The 17,392-nt window shown below is 39.8% G+C and overlaps 1 protein-coding gene across 2 annotated transcripts in view; it reads left to right on the top strand.

The window, feature by feature from the left end:
- Positions 1-602: 602 nt before the first annotated feature.
- Positions 603-17,392, top strand: part of wwc3 (WWC family member 3) — a 62,618-nt gene continuing 45,828 nt past the window's right edge. For both annotated transcript variants that reach the window (XM_036570264.1, XM_036570263.1), the window contains exon 1: positions 603-998. In XM_036570264.1, coding sequence (XP_036426157.1) covers positions 853-998 — 146 coding nt within the window. In that variant the 5' untranslated portion in view covers positions 603-852. The remainder of the gene's footprint in view (positions 999-17,392) is intronic.

The following is a 17,392-nucleotide window of genomic DNA, read 5'->3' as shown; positions in this document are numbered from 1 at the left end:
AGCGTCATGCGTATATGGGCGGGAATTATGCAAATTACCCCTGCTCGAAAATGGCCAGTGTGGAATAGCGATGGAAAATTCGATTCAGTATAGAGAACCGATTCCTGCGAACTGTCCATTGAATTAATCGAACGACCGATTCAACGATTCATGGCACAGTGATTAGTCAGATTAACGTTATTGTCATTTCATCCAAATATAGCGACTTTCAATGCGAGTCTACAATGATAAGTAATTTCAGCTTTACTCCCACCTCATGCATATACAACGACATAAGATGGTGTGTGATTTGGCAAGTGACTCTGGTGTTCGCTGCTTCTACAATAACGCACAAATCACAACCATAACAGAAAGAGAGCCAACTGCAGTCGACAAGGAGTAAATGAAAGAGAACCGATAGTTTTCCATGGTGTGATGTTGCGAGGTTACATTGTGAAAGGTTGTTATTCGAATTAAAATACGTGTAATTTGCGTTACAGCTTATGATCTGTGCGAGACACGTCGACGCTACAAAAGGTTCGACTCAGTTGGACTTGTGAATCGGTTCATCCGATTTATTGAAAAGATTCGGTCCAAAAGAACCGATTCGCTCGCGAGTCGGTGCATCCCCAGTGTGGAATGAAACATGGCGGGAGAGGCGAACATGGAGGAGCAAACTTTTCGGAAAGTGGATGCGGGAGTTTAACGCCGTTCGGTCACCGAGTTGTGTCGGCTCACTTGTTTTTCTTACTGCGTTTCCGAGAGCTGATGGGAGTTAGGCGTTTGGTAATGCAGTAAAGGGAAAAGTTGACGTTTTTCGCGTGGAGAAAAGGCCGGGGAGGGTGGGGAGAGGGCGCAGGCGAGCCGTGCGCTATGCCGTGGGAGAGCGGCGCTAAGCGGAGAGAAAGCTCGGAGCTACCGCTGCCCGCGGGCTGGGAGGAGGCGAGGGACTACGACGGCAGGGTGTTTTACATCGACCACAACACTCGGCAGACCTCGTGGATCGACCCGAGAGACAGGTAAACCCGGTAAACCTATCACACCGCGGACGGTCTCCGTCCTTACGGGCCGAGTTTGGATCATCCTCCGGGGTTGGCAGCCTGTTGCATCCGCCAGAAGTTTGTCTGGAGGGCGGGGGCTGTGTTTTAAATGATGAACATAAAGCTGGCGAAAACTTAGAAAACACGCAGCTTTGTTTTTGTCTCTGTTTGCCAGAGTTTGCGGAAAATACGGAGTGTTAATAGTGATAAACAAATCTACACTAGCCCACCCGGGTTGTGTCTATGTTCTGCTGCTTGTACTGATTTATAATAGACAACAGTGGCTTTTTGTTTCCGTGTAGCCTGATTGAGAAGTCAGATTTGCAATGATTGAGAACTTTAAATTAAGGCAGAGCACAACGTTTAAATGTAACTTATTAGTTTAAATAACTCATTTCTGAGTCATATTTTCTGTGAACAAATGTGAACTGTAGATGAGGCAGAGAAACCTCTAACCTCTATCAAAGATGGATGGTGTATCTTCTCTGCCTCTTCTGTCATTGTAAACTCCTGTGTTAGTTGATGCTCTGTGTCTTCAGAATCAACACTAAGGAAAAGTGACCGTCTCTGAGAGATCTGTTGTTACAGGATCCCTTAATATGAACTTTTGGTCAACCATCCAGCCAGTGTGACCATTTAATCTGCTGTCAATTTGGTATCATTAACAGTCAGAGGTCTTGAGTATCATAAAAGGAGGAAAGATCATCAATAACATCTCAGTGAATGATGGTTTAACCCCTAAAGAGAGATTTGATAGTAGAGCTGGGCAATATGACAATACTTATCAGTATTATGGTATTTTATCCCACAGTATGTCACAATATGCTTTTCTCAGCATGTTGACGATCAGTACTTTAAGACCACTTACCAAATGCATGTGTGATTACGAGGAGAGCCTGTTTAATTGGATTTAGTGTAGCAAAGTGTGTAAAATATTGAGTACAAATATTTGAGTGCATAGTGTTTTATAGTATGTTTAAAATATGGACTTATTTTGTCTGTTCTAACTTATCAGATGTCAAAATAAATAAATAAATAAATATTGTGACATTGTGTATTGTAGAAGAAGTCTTGAAATATCATATGACATTTTGCCATATCACCCTCCTCTATTTGATAGTTTGCAAAACTTGCATGTATTCCTTATTTGTGAGTAATATGGACTAAAAGATGGATTTAAGGAGTCCATGTTTGTTGTCAAACGTGTAAGTCAGCGTTTTGTTAATCAGCAGGTCTTTTGACAGATTCTCTAAAAATAACAGATCACATGTAGCACCTCCTTAATATCAGCAAATGAATACATCATTGTGGAGTAACTAAATATTAAACAAAAGTGTTGGTAGTGAATAATATGTGTTGGTAATGTGGCAAGTAGTTAGCTGTGTTTCAGTCTATATTACTTGGGACGCTCAGACACACACATACAGTGTGCTGGTGTAGTGATCTGTGTCTGGAAAGTGAGTCCGTGATGTCCCTGTCTTTAAATTTCAATGGGCTGTAGTGGTGAGTGCACAAGAATTGCTCAAAGTGGACTTAACACATTCATCACACAGAGCTGTAGGCCTTCCTGACTCATATGTCAGCTCCATACTCATCACCTGAGCTTCTTTACAAGTCTAACAGTTTCTATCAAAAGTGCATTTTATCCCTCAATATTCATCTTGGAAAATTCACCAACATGGAGGCTTTACTTTGCTTGACTGATCCAAAACGTGTGTAGCACTTTCCCGACTTGCTTATTACAGAGTTCATTACAGAGGCCTGCTGATGACATCTCCAAATGACTTATAAATGGTATAATTTTTACCGTCATGATTGCAGTATCCCCCAAGGTACTGGGTGAACATGCCCATCTTATTTCCTAAAACAGATTAACAAATCATCCAAACTGAATTTTCCCATCATTGGACACCATTGTCATAAAATTACCTCTTTTTTTTTCTCTTTTTGAAAAAATATGGCCACATAATGTAAACAGAGTGCAAATGAAAGAGAGAATTGAAGTGGAGCTCCCAGAGTTCCATGTGCAAATATGCGAGGAATGCTAGCTGGGCCACTGGGAAAGCACTGTGGATGGGCTTTGTGAGGTCTGTATTTTCACCAGCAGAGAAACAGGCTAAAACCAGGCTTTCAGCCGGCCTCACTGAGACACGAGTTCACTAGAAGCCCTAGCATGAATTGAATAGAGGGGATTTGCAGCCACTGGGAAAGTTGTAACACTTTTCATCGTGATTGTTGTATAGCTTATCATTTTCCCAAACAATTTATGTGTGGCTGAGTACCTCAAAGAGAGCAGTGTCTTTGTAGTGCTGGCCAGTTTCTGGGATCTACTCAGCCCGTTTTGGAGTCTGTGCTGCCAGTGTGCATTTATATATTACTTCAGTTCATGTCTTTGTTTCTGTATTATACAATGCAGATTGCTATCTGTGCATAGTTTCCTTATATCCCAGTAGCTGTTTTGTTTTCAGAGGTTCAATGGCTCTATTTAAATAAACACAATGGGCTGGTTTCTCAGACCCAGATTAAGTCTAAGCCTGGACTAAATGGGATTTAATGCCATTGGTGCAATGTAGTCCAAAACTAGCCTTAACCCATGTCTGAAAAACCGGCTGAATGGGAAAATTGGTTGCTATAGGGTCGTACATGTCTATAAATGTTAAATATTGCTTGTTAATAATTTGTCAAGCTGGTAATACAAAACAAGCAAAATTCTGACCCTCCCTAGTTCCTCAGTGCCTCTGAGCTACCAGTTGTTTGACTTCGGCCTATGAATTGAAGACCATTTAAGCTATCCCAGTTTCCAGCTGAGGATGGTTGGATGAATAAGAGAGGCTGGTGTTCATTTGCCATGCTGTTTAATTACACATGGTAAGTGCAACAGAGAAGCGCACACAGAGCTTGTGAAAAAAGATTAACCTAATGTTTTCCAGTACTGATGTTTTTTTTTTTTTTAACTGTTTGTTAGCGATCATAGGCAAGGCTTTAAGCATTTCTGAGTTTTTTATGCATTTTTTTTTTGGCATAAAAATTGCAATCATTGGTGGTCTGTAGTGACCACGATCAGTTATTACAGTGATCTAGAGATGAACTTGTGCTTTCAGGCTGACATAGGACCTGGTTTCCCCCCCTGCATTCTCCTCTTATCTGCTTACAGAGCTCATAGCAGATCCGATTCATCTAAGGATGACTGACTGGCTGAAAAATGCAGAGGTCTAATCAACAGCCTAAGTAAATTTGAGTAGTGGGGCTGTACGATAGTGACATAAAATGTGATATTTGAAAAAAACGACGTGCTGTGTGCAAGTATGAGGAGAAAATGCATGATATAGATAATTTATAAGATTACTATAAGAGTCTGTGTGTGTGTGTGTGTGTGTATGTGTATATATATATATATAACACCTTCAGTTATTCATTATATTGTTTTGGTAATCACCTTGTATTAACATTTGATTTCTCTAATAAACTTCCAGTGCCTTAAACTGCCCAAGTAAACGCTTAAAATCCAATACATATTCATGTATTTTCTTTCCCTATGCAGTGAGTTAAAGAGCACATATTAGGACAGTTTTCCTTACTTTTTCTGAAAGAGCTTGATGTAGTATACATTGTTAGTGTTTCAGCACATACAGTTCACTCCCTAATCCAAAACATCCCCTTTTGAATTCATTGTTTTTGTGATGTTACAAAAGCCATTGCATTTACGTGTATCTGCCTAGACAGCAGTTCAGCTCTGCTCCTGTCAATGAAGTTATAAAGAGTGTTTCAGTCTGGACTGCTATTTCAGTGAGGCATAGTATCTAGTACCCAATCATAACAAAAGTAATTTAGGCTACAAATATCAGTCTTAAAGGCACAGTAACAAAAACAGCCTGTTTAATTCTAAAGGATAAGTTGGGAAATGATCTTATGAAAATGAATCATGACTGTTTTTGATGCGTAAAAGCACACAAACGTTGTAAGTAAGGCTCAGTGGAAAAAATGTGGGACATGGGCCGTTTAAAGCTTGTTTGATGGATTACAGAACCATAAATGAGTCAAAGTAAAACATCAGAAAACTGATAGCAACCCTGAAACACCATAAAGAAGAGCAAGTTAAAACTTAGGGCTGAGCAATATGACAATTTTTTATCATCATCATGATAAATTACATCGCTGTGTGTCACAAATACGCTTTTCTTAGCCTATGGCGGAGATCGCCAGAACTTTAAAACACTTCCCGTGTTTAATTACAAATAGAGCATAAATAGTCCTGTTTAATTGGATTTACTTCAGCACAGTATGTGAAATGATAAATACTAGGTTTTGACAGTATATTTAAATGTGGCACTGTGTCATCGGTTACAACTTATCAGATGTCAGAAAAATTCAATATTGCGACATATTTATCCTGAAAACCTCTTGAAGTATTGTGATATTGCTTTTTTGCCATGTTTGACCAGATCTATTAAGACTCTAAACGAATTCTGTTTGTAAATACTGGAGCAAAAAGCCTCTGAGTTTTGCCTCATACTGAGGAATGACAGTAATGCTTGTCAAATGAGATGTGTCATTATCAAGAGTCATGGGTTTAAACTTAGATGTGTCATCGGCAGACAGGCAAACAAATTCAGGACTGTGACTTTAATTATTCTGCTTCAGAGAATGCAGGCCAAAAGGAAAAGCAGAATAATTAAAGTCACAGTCCTGAATTTGTTTGCAATCCGTTGCATTTTTGTTATTTAAAAAGAAGAAGAAGAAGAAAAGTGGAGTTTGCTGCTGGAATATAGATAAGAAAAACCTGATCTACTTGAAAGCTGTGAAGTCATATGACTAGCCTTTGTAATGTGAAGCTGATTAGTGTCTGAGAATCTCATATTTCCATCAGTGTCATGAAAGCGGTCATAGAGTGTAGGGTTTGTGTTTAGGAGGGCCTTTAAACTCTAGGCTGCTGTGTAACTCACCTAACCGAAACTTATGTCTTGGTGTTTACTATAACCCTGCATTACTAAGTCAGAGAGTCATGGATGTGTCATGTCTGGTAGTTGCAGTAAGTGGGACACAGGATGTGTCACAATTTGGCTGAGATGTCTAACTGTCTTTACTAGGGAAGAATTGGAATCTAGTAATGCTAAAGGTCATTTTGAATATTATTGTGGTGTGGTAGGTAACCTAACGTGTTGAAATAAAGTACAAGAGTGAATTATTTAAAAAATGTGAACTTTGTCATTACATAGTAAGAGTAAATTGAATGCCATACAGGCAGTGATACTGTATAGGTGCCATACAGGTGTGGGTATCATGCGCGTCCTTAGCCATCTGCAAGTTGAAGCTGACTTTTAAAGAAGTCTAGTGTATTTTGAGGCTTGCTTTTAAGTTACATTCAACCACATTATCTTTAATGTAATTGTATATTCATATAATTTGTATTGTACATTATTAGGTAATTACCTGATGATTTTTACTTTGAACTACGCTGTGCCGTCATTTTTCTGGAAATGCTGATACTCTATTTGGAAGGTGCTGTCAGTAGCCTTATAGAACAGGACCCGTTTTATGAAACAAGTAATAAATGCTTTATACTCTTGATATCTATGTAGCATCATTTTGTTTCTTTCACAAAAAAATATTTTTTATTCAACATATGTGACATTGATGTCACAGATGTGACAAAGGTAAAAAAAAAAGTCCATGCAAATGAGAGAGCTGTCCCTTATTGGTCAGATGTTCACCCTGATTGGTTGAAGAGCTGTTTAGGATCCGATACTCAAAACTTACCAAGCTTTGAAGCAGGTTCGGTATGCAGCCTCAGTGTCATGATGTAGCATGGTATAAAGTGATCCGCAATAAAAGTGGAATAGAAAATCCAGGATTAACTAATTGACTAACTATAGCTGGGCAACATGGCAAAAATGTAATATCACAATACTGCAAGAAGTTTTCACAATACACATCACAGTATTTACTTTTTGTAACATCTGATAAGTACTAAAATCAAAAGTATGATTCTAATTATTTGTATTCAACGTGTCACATATTGTGTTGCGGTATTTCCCATTAAACAGGACGAATTATGCTCTCTTTGTGATCAAACATGCAGTTGGAAGTGTGTTTAAATACTGACAATATCAACAATATGCTCAGAGAAGCATAGTGATAGATCACAATAACGATTGTCATAATGTCATATTGCCCGCTCCTAAGCCTGATGTTAGCTGGCTAGGACAGAAGTCTTGCTTTGTGAGACAGGCACCTGGTCTACAACAGCGTTGGCACATTGTCTCAGACTTTCTCTTTGTTTATGGCTCTGCCAAAGCATATGTTAGCAGTGGTTGCGTGCCAGAAGACATGAGCTTTTGGGTTTTGCTTGTAAGGTGACGACTTGTAGTGAAAACTGTGATTTGTCTGTGAATTCACTGCACAGTCTTTTGGGGAAGATGTGGAGTTGTTCTGTGAAGTGGGGCTATCCTCCAACAGGCTGGCTCTCAACTCGCTCTCTCTCTTCCTCTGCGCTCACACACACTCACACACATGGCTGCATGCTTAGTTGAAGCTGCAGTTCATGATAGCTGGAGGTCCTTGCCAACAGTTCTGTCTGATTCTTCTGATTCGTTTGTGCGTCTTAGTGCATAGGTAGAGCGTTCTTTCTGAATTCATGATCTTCTGACAATACGCAGCATGGTCAAAACCAACATTAGAGACTGGTCAGAGTGTTCACACTAGTTTATTGGCATGTGATTTCTGCAAACACTGGATTTCCAAACAGTAATTTTATAGGAGGAGGGAAAACTTCAACGTCTTTTGATATATTATTCTGTTTTTAGGTTTTTTGACCCAGTTCCCGCCCACCTCTGTTCATTTAGTCTTTGGAAATTCCTGCTAGTTAGGTCTCCCCCATCACCCAGTGCTACCAAGCCGGGAGGGTAAAGGTTAGCATGTGCTTCCAAGTCATGTGAAGCACCACTGCAACTTTTTAAACTGCCGCTGATGCACACTTGGAGGAGAACACTAACTAGCAGCTCTGTCAGCTAACAGATGTCTGTGTTTTCTAGCATCGTGCGGGGGAGGAGGGATAGCCATCGCTTAGAAGGGATTGAACCGGCAATGATGGGGCCAATGCTTGGATGGTTTTGGCACTTGATAATCTAATGAATAAATCTCATTTAAAAAACAAAACAAAAACAACGTTTTATAAGCTTTACTGTTCAAAGTTGCTCTTGGCCCATTCAGCATGAATTATCAAACAAGGTAAAGCTAGTGGTGTCATGATGTTTAAAGCTGCGCTGTGTATGATTTTTTTGTTAAAATTAAAAGAAATAATGTGGTGTGCGAGTGCTGCTGCGGGTTATCCTTTAAAGCCTGAAATAGTGTCGGACTAGAGTTTTTTCAGACTTTATGAGCTATATAACTGGACCAGCGTTATGTATTAATGTTGCTTGCGAAGGTCCGACTCCATGTTTAGGTCTCCAAATCCCTAAATCTTACATAGTATAGCTTCAAAAAAATGAATGTTTCTAATGGCAGTAGTGATGGCTTATTTATAATTGGCAAGTGTAATTTTACTACTTTTATTGCTGGTTGCAGTTCATTACAGTCTTTAATAATTCATGTAAGCCAAAAATGCAGCAACTGAAACACTGTGAACTGTGTAGGTGGCATATGCTAATTTTTTGAGACAATAAATTCAACTGATTGATGCCTTTGAAGTCACTTTTGTTACAGGAAGTGTACTGCAGCTGTATGAGGCAGCGGACTCCCTGTGCATCTGTGTGGTGCGTGTCTGAGGGCCTCCTCAGGTAGCTCCTCTGTCCTGCTGCTGCTGAGTTTCTGTGGGGAGTCTTTTGTGCCTGTGGAATGAGCACAATGTCAGGCATGCCTACACTACCGCCTGAGGGACTGTGCCTGCCTGCGGCCCCAGACAAAGCTGCCCAACGGTGGCAGCATTTCCCACGTGTCTCCCCCACCCTCCCCTTCCCTTTTCCCCCAGGCCCCTGCAGCCCTCCTTTATTCTTTATTAGCTCTGTTATGCAATGGCTGTGGCCAGGCCTGCCGCTTGGCAAAGGGAAGCCTTTATACGTGGTCACAAAGCACACCAAATTCAATTATTCTGGAAAGTAGGAGCTGTTTTGCCAGCACCAAAAGGTTATTCACATGAGCTCAACCCCCTCTCTGCTATTTTGCTTCTCTTGGTGTTTTCATTATGCTTTTTCTGGGTGGGGGGGAGTGGGGGTCTTTTTGTTTTCTTTCTATCAGGGTTGGCAAACGTGTCATTGTTTCATGTATTGTCAATTGTTTGTGTGTTTTTGTGCGTTTGAGGTTCTGCGTCCTGGTGAGGCAACAGGTTGTTAACTCATTCTGTTTTACTAAATCATTTTAATGCACATGTCAGAGAACAGCAGGCCTTAGTGGTGTCATCAATAAGAAATCTCACCATTTATATATTCTCTTAAAGTCAACCTGAAAATCAAGTCAGAATTGACCTTTTTTTTTACATTGTTAGCTCATATGGTCAGTCATATAAAGCATGATTCATCACACACCATTTAAAAGAGAAAACTCTTGCTTTCCTGTACATTTTCATGGAAGTATAACGACTTTGGGTCGCCAAGAGTTTTGACTGTCACTCAGCGGGCAGAGAAAATTAGTATCAACCAATAGTATCATGTTTTAGCCCCCACCTCCCCCTCCTATCATAGACCAAAAGCACTCAGGTGGGGTGGTTTTATTGAAATATCAGTGTTTCCTGTGGGTCAGGAGGTTTGGAGTCGGGGCAGTGTGACCAGGGTGGGGGTTGGGGGGGTGTTCGCAATGTGACCAGGGCTGGAGGGGGGTAACTACTACTGAAAAAATTGCAGACCATTGTTGCACATAAGTTTTTTTTTTATTGTTGTTTAGCGATGGCATAGTTGGCAGGCATGGTTGGAGCATTTTACTCTTGGGGGCTCCTGCTGCCATCCTTAATCCATGTTCCCTCTCTGTCTATGGTAAACAAATGTTTAACAATTATATGAATTAATGTAGGCTAGTTATTTTTCAGTGACAGTTACAGTGGGGGTGAGAATCAGGCTTCCTGGATACCAAGGTGTTGGAGTCGATGATTGGTTGGGATTTTTTATTTTTTTTTGGCTATGGCACCAAGATTTTGGTGTAGCGTGCCGCCATGGAGTAACTTGCAGTAATTTACTTTGTGTGTCTTGTGGAGCTGGGCAATAATCATTGTTTTTTCCTTCGAAATATACATTTATAAAATGTAGAAATTGAGACTAAATATAACTAGGTTAGTATCACTGCAATTTTTGTTATTTGTATAGTGCAGTAAAATGACTAAAAAAACAGATATAGCAGTCCAGGGTCACAGATATTTAGCCTTTTCAGAATGCAATAAACATATCACCTAGCATCAGTTTGAGTTCAAATTGGTCAAATTTGAGCATTGGTTTGATACTTTATCTGCTGATACTGAAATGACTACAAGACTTATATTTATTTGTGACCACAGTCAGTTATAGTGTAACTTTGTGGGGATAAAGCAAACAGTCAAGCTGACACTGATCAAACCTAATTAGACATGATAATGTACAATATGTATTTCAGTTTTTGGTTTCATGAGAGGCACTCCTGATTTCCAGATCGCAACAACTGCACATGCATGAAGAATGAAGAACTTTTTTCTGCTTTTTGTTGTTTGACACCAGAAGGGAATTGGCTTTTTGAGATGCTCCAGTGAAACTCTTCTGTAAAGAAGGTGTCAACAAAAAAAGTGTGTTTAGTATTGGTGTCTAAAATTTCAAATGATACGCAGCCCTAAGTGGGAATAATCAATACAAAGTTAAGTCGGTGTTAGATTGTTAATAATTGTGACAGACGTAGCTGAGGGAGCTAATTTCTACTCAAAGTATCAGTCAGTGGATTCACAAAAGTGTTAGGGTTAGGCATGGGATTAATACCAGCTTTAGGCTTAGGACCAGGGTGAGGGTTAGGTTCAGGTTTTGGGTTGAGGTTAAGGTTAGGGTAAATTTAATGAGTAATTAGTAGAATATAAGTTAAATGCATCTACAAAGCATTTGCAGTGGGTGTTCCAAATAAAGTGTTATCTGAAATTTTAGCTGATGATTCATTGCTATATAAATATTTATAATTAACTGTTTAATTTTTATTTATTGTACAAGCGTGGTCAGAATGGCTCATTAGCTATCTTTCTTTCTAGCTGTCGATACTTAATAGCTCCCAGATGATGATGGACGTGGCTCAAGTAAAAAAAAAAATTACTCACCACTGCCCTCAAAAGATTCTGCCGCACCGGCTCAACTTAGAACTTTTCTTGTTTTTCGTAAGACACGTGACGTGTCTTAATATGTGTTTTCCGTTTTCTTTCATTTACCTGTACATCTGAACCTGGCAGCTGAAAACCAGTTCTCATTCTTTTTGCTGCAATGTGAATGTTTGATTCTGAACACTAACAGCTGTGGAAAGTAACTGTGGTTGGCTTAAATAGTTGCCTAGCCTTAGCTTGCTCTCTTGTGCTTTTGTGCCTGAACCATAAAGACTTACCAACTGTACCAACCCATGTCCTGCTTTTTTCCCTTTGAGATCAACATATAACATTTGGTGGTTTTATGTACCAAGAATGGCCATGATTTATTTTTACATGACCATTCCTCTGTTTATCTCTTAGAGTTAAACAGACTGTTATTTTGTTATTGTACCTTTTAAGACTGATATAGAAGACGTCTGATTTGATTGGCTGTCATGTATTAAGCCTCATTCAAAAAGCACTCATAGAGGCTGAATAGGTGGATATATGTAAATGAGTTGGTTCTCATGACATTTCACAGTAACAATGAATTCAGAAGAGTTTTTCAGAATGGTTTTCAGATATTGGTTGTATGGATTGAATAGTAAGTAGTATGTTAAGAAACTTTTGACAGTGTTTACATATTACTTCAGACTCTTTTATTACAAAAACAGTGGAAAATTTAGTTTTCCGTCATATGGATTCTTTAAAAAGATCATGAATAACTGAAATGAAGTGGCTAAATTAGACATTCTGAATATCTGGTACTTCTTTTCACTATTTCAGAATAACATATTTCCTAAATGTGCCATTTCAGCAATTTCACATATTATGGGTGCTCAGTTTGGCCTCCTTGCCATTCGTTGTGACTTTTTGACTCTGAGAGAAGAATGTGGCACTTTTGCAGCAGTGAATATGGTGTTTATAATTTCAGGAAAGGCTATTTGTTTATGTAGTGCATATATATATATATATATATATATATATATATATATATATATATATATATATATATTTGGATGTGTGTATATATAATGTGTGTGTGTGTGTGTGTGTGTGTGTGTGTGTGTGTGTTTGTGATTTTATTTATTTATGTATTTATTTTTTATATATATTTTTTAATAGATCAAAGTTCGCCTCACATAATTTGGAAAGAGGATAGGTGAACCGAGCACACGAATGGTTGCCATTGCACAGCCTGTCGCTGACACGCTGAGTGAATAGCATGTTACTCATTTTTACTCACAGGCATTTGCCCCCTGCTCAAGCCTTATTTATGCAGGGTGCGCTCAGCCGCTTACAGGTTATGCGGATCATGCCAGGAATTTTAGCTGAGCAGGATCTGCCAAACTTGTCATGGCTGCTTGCTCTGGAATCTTCACACCTGAGTGTCTGAGGAAAAAGAGCGTGTTGGGAATCTAACACGAAACCAATTAAACATTCGGTGCGTCTCAGACATCACGAGAGCGTGTTTACAGTTTGATCTGAAGGCGTTTATTGCTCAGCTCTACTCTTGTTATTAACATACGCAAGTATTTCCTTCAAGGATCACATCATGTCTTGGGACTTTTTTTACAAGGCTTGGGCAGAAATATTTCACCCACATTTGTGGTTTTCAATCTTCTGCACCGAAGAACAGAAATGTGCGAAATATTTTCACGTTTTGCATTATTTTTCACTGTACTTTATCACTGCAGTTGTCTGTAGTTCTTTTTTTCTTTATTTTTGTCTATGTCTTTCTGCTGTCTACACAATAATTGTTGGCAATGCTGAGCAATTAAATGCCCCTCAGGGAAAAACAGGGTTTATATAATTCAATTCAATTTTCCATTCTTAGTCATCTGTGGCTTATGAAGATGAGAGTTAGCATGAGGGATGGTGTCCCATGCAATGGCAGACGGTATCTAAATGTGTCTGGAGACAGAGATTCTCTAGTCAAAGAGCAGTGGGCTACTTATAGTAGACCTATTTCTATAAGATGCAGGGCATAATGGAAGGAGGGGATGTCCGCACCGTGCTGTCTGAAATGCTCAGCTGCCTGCTCGCTCGTTCTGAAACACTGCAGCAGGCTCTTCGGTGGCCGAATACATAAATGACATTCCTCCCAAAGTTGTAATCTCATGTCTTCTTTTAACCCAGGACTGGAATTTTAAGATTGACACTTGTGGACGCTCGTTCTGTCCGTGTCTGTGTTATCTGGCCCTCCGAGGCATCAGAGTTAGCAAGGAGGGTGTTTGGTTATTTGCGGTTCATATTAGGGTTAAAAATGGGCCATATAGCATTTTCTGCTGCAGTTCCATGGCCATGTATGACTTGGTCTAAACTCGGGGACACTGAGCATTTGTTGTTTTTAGTGTCGTGTTATTCAGTGCATGTCGTTCCCGAGGTCAGTCTTAGACTTTTTCAAGCCTAGCACAGGAGTTGTTAATATTTGAGCATGACAAAAATGTTAATGCCTGGCTTAATGGCAAACAGAATCCTTTTTTTAAATCTGTGGAGTTTCACTAATGAACAAGTCTGGGACAGATGGCTGATGTGTTTAGAAATGTGAAACAGGATAGAATGCTGTGAATTAGCTTGAACAAATGGACACAGGAGGATGTGGTACTGTGTATTGTTTTATGAGAACTAGAAGCATGTATTGAGCTACCCTATCATTTAGTATCATGAATATCACTCTGAGGTAATGGCTGAACTGTTTGTCAGATCTACATTACTGTGCAGAAGTCTGAGACCACCCTTTCAGCATCAGGGGGAAAAAAGCAGAAGACATATTTAACAGAACATTGCACAGAAGCATCAGCGAGTAAAAATATCTCATTCTTTGGCTTTTAGTTTGTCTACCCTTTGCACCTATTACAACTTCCATTGTTTTCTGTAGACTTGCTTTGTTTTCGAAAAAATTTGCACACCTCCAAGTTCAGTCTAAGAAGTTGGTCGCATTTTCGGCATCTCGTGATGCAGATAATCCCAAACACATCCAAAGATGTTGAGGTCTGGACTCTGGTCAGTTCTTTGTTCTGGGAACACCAGTAGTTTCTTTATTTGATTTGCATTTCTCTTCTTTTTTTTGGTCTGTTTCGTTTTCTCAGTAATAGCTTCTTGACATCTGCACATCCTTTCAGACTCATAGCACTGAATTGTCTTCTCACAGAAGAGGGATGGACAGAATCACCTGTGGATTTTTCCAGATCTGAAGCAAGAGTGGAGCTTGATTATCTCTTGTCTCTCAAAGACGAAAGGTTTAACTACTGTTTTGGTGGGCTACCAGGTCTTGAACGATTGTGAGGAATTACATTTTCTCTGTATCTTTCAGTAGGTTTTTGAGCTGCAGTTTTGGAAACTCCCGTTTTTAACTTTTTTTTTTTACTTTGACTTATTTTATATCTAATCTTCTCTGAAGTATCTCCTGAAAAATGATCAACTGTTATGTAATGGTCGTTTGACAGGAAATTATTTCGGAGTTATTGTATTTTCTGTAATGGATTTACATGCGAATGGATATGAGTGCATGAAGAGATTTCAAAGACAAGCCTTTTACTTCTAGCACATCTGATCATAAGGATAGTCTTCAGTCACTGGATGGTCACTTTAGTCTAAATCTTCATTTCATCTTAGATGGGGGGGGGAAGCTTAAAGTTCAATTAGAAATTGCATATATTGCAGTTTATGGCATTAATTTCAATTTATAGCACAGAGACGTCCACGATCAGCTAGGTTTTGTTCACTCCAAAAACGTTCCAAATGTTTTTTGTCGCTCTTCTATCTGCATTCTGGACTCTGAATTAGCTAAGATAAAGCCAGTGTTAAAGTCCCAGCCGTTCTCCACCAGCCATTCCGTGCAGTGGCCCATAATAGCCTCTTTGCGGCTGTGTGCGCTGTGTCAGGTTTGGCTCTGTTGCTAATGAGCGTGGGTGACAAGTTACTTTAACAATACAATTACATCAGTGGCAAAAAAGCACCACTAAAAGTTCCACACAAGCGAGGCCACCCTTAACCATGGCGGCATGTTGTCTAAATGTAGGCAGTGGATTAATTAAACCAATAAAAGTTTCCTCATAAAGTTATACAGAGCTGATCAACCCGCATGAAAGGCAGTGCCTACAGCAACGGCGTTTGAGTTTATTAGTCTCTTACAAACATGTGGCTGCCAAATCCAAAGCTCTGCTACTGGACTTTGCACAATCAGGCAAGAAAAACAGAGCGAGGAGTACCAGAGGCATTAAAGAGAGTCCTTCTCGGCTACTGTAATTAAGTTTATTTGGGAATATTTTTAGGGAAACACATTCATGACGAGGAATGCAGAGGCTGTTATTTGGGAGCATCTTAATTTGCGGGCGGATTGTTAGTCCAGGCCTTTGTTGTTGAAGATGGCTGAAGCTGGAGGAGCGACGGGGTGGATGTCCAGACGAGGCCTGGACTCTCGGACCAGGCTCCGGTTACACATGCCTTCCCCACCAGGGAAAAGAATAATGCTCCGGATGGAAATATCCACTGGGAACCATCGGCGAGAGAGTGCAGATTATAATAGAATTAGCAAATGTCTCATGCTAAATGTGTTGTTAAAGGAATTTTCATTTTTAATTTTGGCCTTCACACTCCAAATTTTTCACACTCCCTGGAGAAGAAAGATTCCTGAGAATGTGTGCATCTCTCTCTCTCTCTCTCTCTCTCTCTCTCTCTCTCTCTCTCTCTCTCTCTCTCTCGCTTTCTTTCTCTCTCGCTTTCTTTCTCGTTCTCTGGCCTTCCCTCCCTGAAGAGAAAACAATCCCAAGATGTGGACCATGTGAAAACCCACTCGCTGAATTTTTCAGCCTTCCAATACAAGAGAGAGAGCTTGTTCATAACATTAGCCTGTAAAATAGTTGAACTTTTACCCAGCAGCGAGCATCTTTTTGAAGGAATTCTTTTATTTGTGCTGCCCTACTTCTGTTGCCTTTAATCCATGGCCTGTTCGTCAAAGTTTTGCCGCTTGTTTAGCAGTTACTCATCCCCCCCTCCCCTCTCTTTCCTTCTGGAATAATCTTTCAGAAATTCCCAAGTCTTAAAATAACCCTCGAGCCCATAACCCTTTTTCTTTCTGATGTTGGTGGGTTTGGGGAGTCAGCACACTGAACGCTCTGAGAGCTCTCCTTCTGGCAGCGCTGGTTTCCTCTCTGGAAGAAAGGCGTGGTATGGGAAGATTAGCTCTCTCAGAGCTCACAGGGTCTCTCAGGAACTGAAAGAAAACATTGGAGCAACTCACAAGTGACTGCTACTACTTATTCCAGACTGAACTTTGTTCACAGTGAAGAGTTTTTCAGCCCCCGTGTAGGCCAAGTACTATGGTTATATAATTGGTATGTGCTCCAGTAGTGACCAGTAACAGATCCAGGTTGTGATGAAAATGTCGGCCTGCATATTTTGTTGCTTAGTCTTACGAGACTCTGGCTTTTACGCTGCCTCTAGAACTAGAAGGTGTCAGAATGTTTCATTGCTTATATTGACCCTCACAGACGTTCACTAGTATTTATCACATCATAAATAAATAGGCTAAATAGAGCTTACACACGGCTATGTGGATGCAGAGCCTGGTATTTGGAGTCCAGCGTGCTGTTCACTGTTGTTTTTGAAAGCTCTGCAGAAAGAGGAAACTGACCCGAGGTTCCTGGTGAGAATGTGGGGTGGTCCTGTTTCCTGTCAGAGCTTCACGTCTCCCATTATGTCCAAGCTCATAGTTTGTGTGAGAAGCTGAACTGGGCGGGCCGGGCCGGCCCTGTGTGTTGTGTCTCTTTGGGAATTTTTTCTAAATTCCCTAAAAGATGGGAAAGAATACTTGAATACATGCATTTGTGTAACGTGATGTACTTTTATTGTATTTTGTTATATTGTGAATGAGTAGGGCTGTCACTGTTAGTTATCTTAAATTATCTAAATTAACATTTGGTTTAAAAAATGAATATATGGATGTGTTCATCATACTGTTTTTAACAGTAACAGAGGCCAGTAGAATATTTAAAATATGCTGTATTGTACAAATTGCCAACTAATCAATGCTGGTTCATTGACTATAATCTAACTTCATATTTAAATTTAATATCGTATACTTTTTTAATTGATC

This window comes from Colossoma macropomum, unplaced genomic scaffold (genome assembly GCF_904425465.1).
Source record: "Colossoma macropomum unplaced genomic scaffold, Colossoma_macropomum, whole genome shotgun sequence".
NCBI classification, from domain to species: Eukaryota; Metazoa; Chordata; class Actinopteri; order Characiformes; family Serrasalmidae; genus Colossoma; species Colossoma macropomum.
The sequence above is the reverse complement of the archived record's forward strand: the minus strand, read 5'-3'. Positions and strand labels throughout refer to the sequence as shown.